Here is a 4,320-nt window from a genome sequence, read left to right on the forward strand (position 1 = left end):
ATCCCCGGAATAGCCTTATGCATCCTATGCGAGCAGATTTTAATTGAAATCCCTAACAATTCCATCGAAACTTATTTTTTACTAACAGCAATAATTCGCATTTGTTCAGATCTTACATTGTTTTCTTCAGTTATTCCTTTTAGCTACTACTATCATCGAAATTCAAGTTGAACCTTTCTTTTTTTACTTCAACAAAAAAGTTTTTATTTTTTTTTAAATCGAATGAAGTTCTGTTATAACTGCAACTCATTTGATATAAATTTGTGCCTAATCAATCGGTATTTTTTGATTCTGCATGAAGTTTCATTAATAAATATAATTTCTACAGTTAATAAATACTTTCCTGAAGATAAGTTAGGTGAAGCTGTAATAGATTTAATAAACTTATCGAATAAAATCCTTTAACATTATAATGAATAATTCTTATTATTTAGCATTAATTTACGAATCTCGTTTTATTTTTTGTTTTTTTTTTTTTTTTTGCGTAAATGAAATGTGATTTACAATAGCTCACTTTTGCAACTTTTAATTCGAGCTTAGTGCTAAGCACCTATTTATGCATTTGTTGATTTCCCATGTCAACAATTTACATCACTGTTCTGAATCATTCAATTTGCGCCATTGTTAGCAGCAGCAATGATTCTGAATCATTTCATTTGTATCATTGCTCACATTCTAATTATTCATTGATAACACCACTGATAATAGTAATGATGTTTGCTTTTTTTCCCTTGCAAAAAAGAGAAACAAATCAGTAGAAATGACCCATGTGAATATACACATTATGCGTAAATATAATCTATTTGTAGAATAAGGGAAGAACTCATACATGTAGGATTTGAAAATGATTGAAATAAATTTAAATCTTTTATTTAAAACAAAATTTTTAGTCGATAGATCTTTTTGTCATAATTTTCAATTTTCATTTCGTCCTTGCTGTTAGTTGCAATGATATAGTAAAATGAGAATTTTTTAAAATTTTTTATTAATTGCAATAGCAATTAATAAACTTCGTGTCTTAACTTCATGGTCGTTACTGCAGATTACAGTCATAATGCTTACCTGATAGTGTAATCATTTCTATTGATAATAGGATGAAACATGTGCGAGTTTTCTTCATAATTATTAATTTAGTGAAAATAAATTTCAGCCATTCTCAATTGATAAAGGATTTATTTAGTCGGTAGTGTTTTTTGAATGATGACTTATGTTGATCTATTATTAGACGAAAGAGGTTAATTCAGGTTTCAGCTGGTATGATATATTTGTTTGTAAATTATTTCACAAAAAAAAGCATCACGAAATAATCTTGTTCATAATTAATAATTTTTATGCTATCACTATTTTATTATTATCCCTTATCTAAACCCTTTGAATAGTGGTTTGATCGACGAAAATAAGAGAATTTCCTTTATGCAATTATTTCATTATTTTTCCTCATAATTATTAATTTAATCATTATTTTCGATGAAATGAGTACATGACCTAGCCTCTTAAAAGTGACAATAATAATAATATGATGATGATGATTGGATGTTAGTAACAGCATTCAGTATTGATATCTCAGTGATGTTTTCATTTATCACTACTTATCATCTTAATTCAGCTTCAGTTAATTTGTGAATTACCATATGTGTATGTGGTTTTTTTTCTTCTTGAAGTTAGCATATTGTATAAGCTATTGCATCATATCGATTAATTAACAATTAACTGTCAATCATCGTAAAGAGTTCTAAACAATACAAAGCGAATTTTTAGAAAATATGAATTTCTTATCAAAAAAACAAAAAATAGAAAAAAGAAAAAATCTGATTTTTTATCTATTTGATTGTAGCATTTCCATAAGATTAAAATGATACTACAATCAATGATGCTATATAGAATATTGAATAATTAAATTGATTCGTTAATATCGTATGAAATAGCATTGATAATTGTTTTGTGGACGAAACTATCACTGATAATCTGGCGCCATCATTTATAACTTTTATTCAATTTCAGGGTTTCATCCTTCTTTCTGTTTTTAATTTCATTCATTGAGCTTTTATATCATCATCATTTGATAATTTTGAAACATTAACATTAACTGCTGACAATTGGCGCCGCATTTATCACCATCGATAGCACTACCAGCATCATCACCATCACTATTATCACAACCATACCGCCTATAGACAACCAGATGGATGGATGATAAAGGAGTAGACGATGGATACATACCAGTTGCTTTTGCATCCCTAAGAATGAGAAAGTAGTTGGTCAGTCCAAGATCTCGAACAACATTTAGTTTCTTATAATCCTATCTGTCTAGTCTCGAATTCAAATATCAGTTAGTTTCTTATTGCTCTGTTAGTTTAATTTCGAGTTCGAACATCTCTTAGTTTCCTAACAGTCTATTGGAATGCCAAATTCGATTAATTAGTTTCTTGCCATACCATTCTTATACTATCACTAATTTTTTTTTTCTACTTTCCACAAAAAGGTTTATTTTTAGTTTTCTTTAAAAACTTTTTCTTTCCATACAGATGTATGTCTACATAATAAAAGATTGTCGGGCAGTTAATTTTTCTTATGTAATCTAAAAATATTTCTGAGTAGGTCAACTTTAAATTTACTAATGTTTACATTGTTACATCTTTTATTTCATTTTACAATTAATCAAACATCATCTTGTCATTTTATTCATTTTATTGCGTCTATATTTTCCACTTTACGACAGCCTGGATAATTCGGGTAAGAGGTAAATTATTTGTTTACTTAATATTTAAATCGATTGTGACTTGACCTGTTTCTCAATATTTTGATAATTATCTGGACAATATTATATTTATTTTATACTGTCATGTAATGATAAATTTTTAATTGTAAAATTAATGAATTTGTTGCTTCGCAGTCGCAGAAAACAGAATGTAAATTGTGTTTATTTCATTTTATTTCTCTATTTGTAGTTGAAATATTAATCCTTAAAGAATGGTAAACATTAACTGATATGAAAATATTTTACTAATATGTTGATTTTACTTCTCACTGAAGACAAATTGTTAGATTACTAAGTTTTAATTAGCAACTATTTCTTTCTTTAATTAAACCAAATAATACTACTGTGCACTTTTGCCAGAAGATAATGAATAAAAGTGGTGTTGATTAAGTTATCTCGAATAGATATCAATCAACATTTGCTATGTTGTGATATAAATATCAACAGGATTCATTATCATTATTCTCTTACATTATATGTTCATTTCCTTCCTTCTGACTGCTATCATCATCATTGCCTTCCTTTGTATTATCATTATCATCCCGTCTGAAAGGTCACAAAATGTGTTAGGTTAAACATTTCATTATTTCTTTCTTTCAGCCCTTCTCTCTTCACAAATTACAATTTGCTAGAAGTTGCAAGCATTACTTACTTATCAATGAAATCCATAGTACGAAACATTTTTCATAAATCATTTAAAAATATTTGATATGACCCTGAGGTTCGTGTTAACTTTTCAATCTATCTACGACAGCATTAAAGTAATAACAATTGATAATCGTATGTTAATTTAAATTACCGCAAATTTTCATCAACATAAGAAACATATACTTGCTAAATTGAATTTAACCAAACAGAATAAAACAGATCCATTAATCTAATACTATAAATCTAGAATTAAGCTTTAAATAAATTTTAAATTGTTTAGAAACAAGAATCCATTCATCAAATTTTGCTTGATTTTTCAATAATCAAGAATTTTTTTTCCAAACATCATTATATCTTGCAAGAAATTAATTTGAGCTAGTTAAAATATATTAATTAAAATATTTCATGTAAATGCTTCAAATTTTAAATAGATTTTAAATTGTTTAGAAAAATAACAACTCATTGATTAAATTTTGTTTGATCTTTTCATTAATTATGAGTGTAATAGAAAACTTTCATCCTAGCATCACCAACATCATAATCACTACTTATAACCATCAAATCATTACCATAACCATCATTATCGCCATCGTCACCATCATTGTTATCATCATAATGATCATCATCATCACCAAACATCATCATCATCATCATCATCATCATCATTATCATCTCCATCACTGATTCGAGTTTTCAATGATGGCATTCATTTGAAATAATGCGGTCATTGCTCCCCTCAACATAACTTAGACAACAATAATAAACACTCATTTCTGATTGATAACGGCAATTACAATTCTTCAAATCTTTTTTTATAATTCAATCCTTTCCGTTCATTTTTGTCATCTCTTTTCCAAACAATTACGCTTCCATTTTAGACTCTTTTTGATTGTCCCAATTTTCTTTCAGATGGC

The 4,320-nt window shown here is 27.4% G+C and overlaps 1 protein-coding gene across 1 annotated transcript; it reads right to left on the minus strand.

Annotated features, from left to right (window-relative positions):
- Nucleotides 1-2,044: 2,044 nt before the first annotated feature.
- Bm17375 (Uncharacterized protein) lies at nt 2,045-4,084 on the minus strand (the record flags this gene model as incomplete). The annotated part of the gene is made up of 4 exons (XM_043076621.1): nt 2,045-2,237; nt 3,230-3,304; nt 3,558-3,592; nt 3,941-4,084. 4 exons carry the CDS (start codon nt 4,082-4,084, stop codon nt 2,045-2,047), a joined length of 447 nt encoding a protein of 148 aa, XP_042932555.1.
- Nucleotides 4,085-4,320: the final 236 nt, after the last annotated feature.

The sequence above is a fragment of the Brugia malayi genome (genome assembly GCF_000002995.4).
Source record: "Brugia malayi strain FR3 genome assembly, contig: Bm_v4_Chr1_scaffold_001, whole genome shotgun sequence".
Taxonomy (NCBI): domain Eukaryota; kingdom Metazoa; phylum Nematoda; class Chromadorea; order Rhabditida; family Onchocercidae; genus Brugia; species Brugia malayi.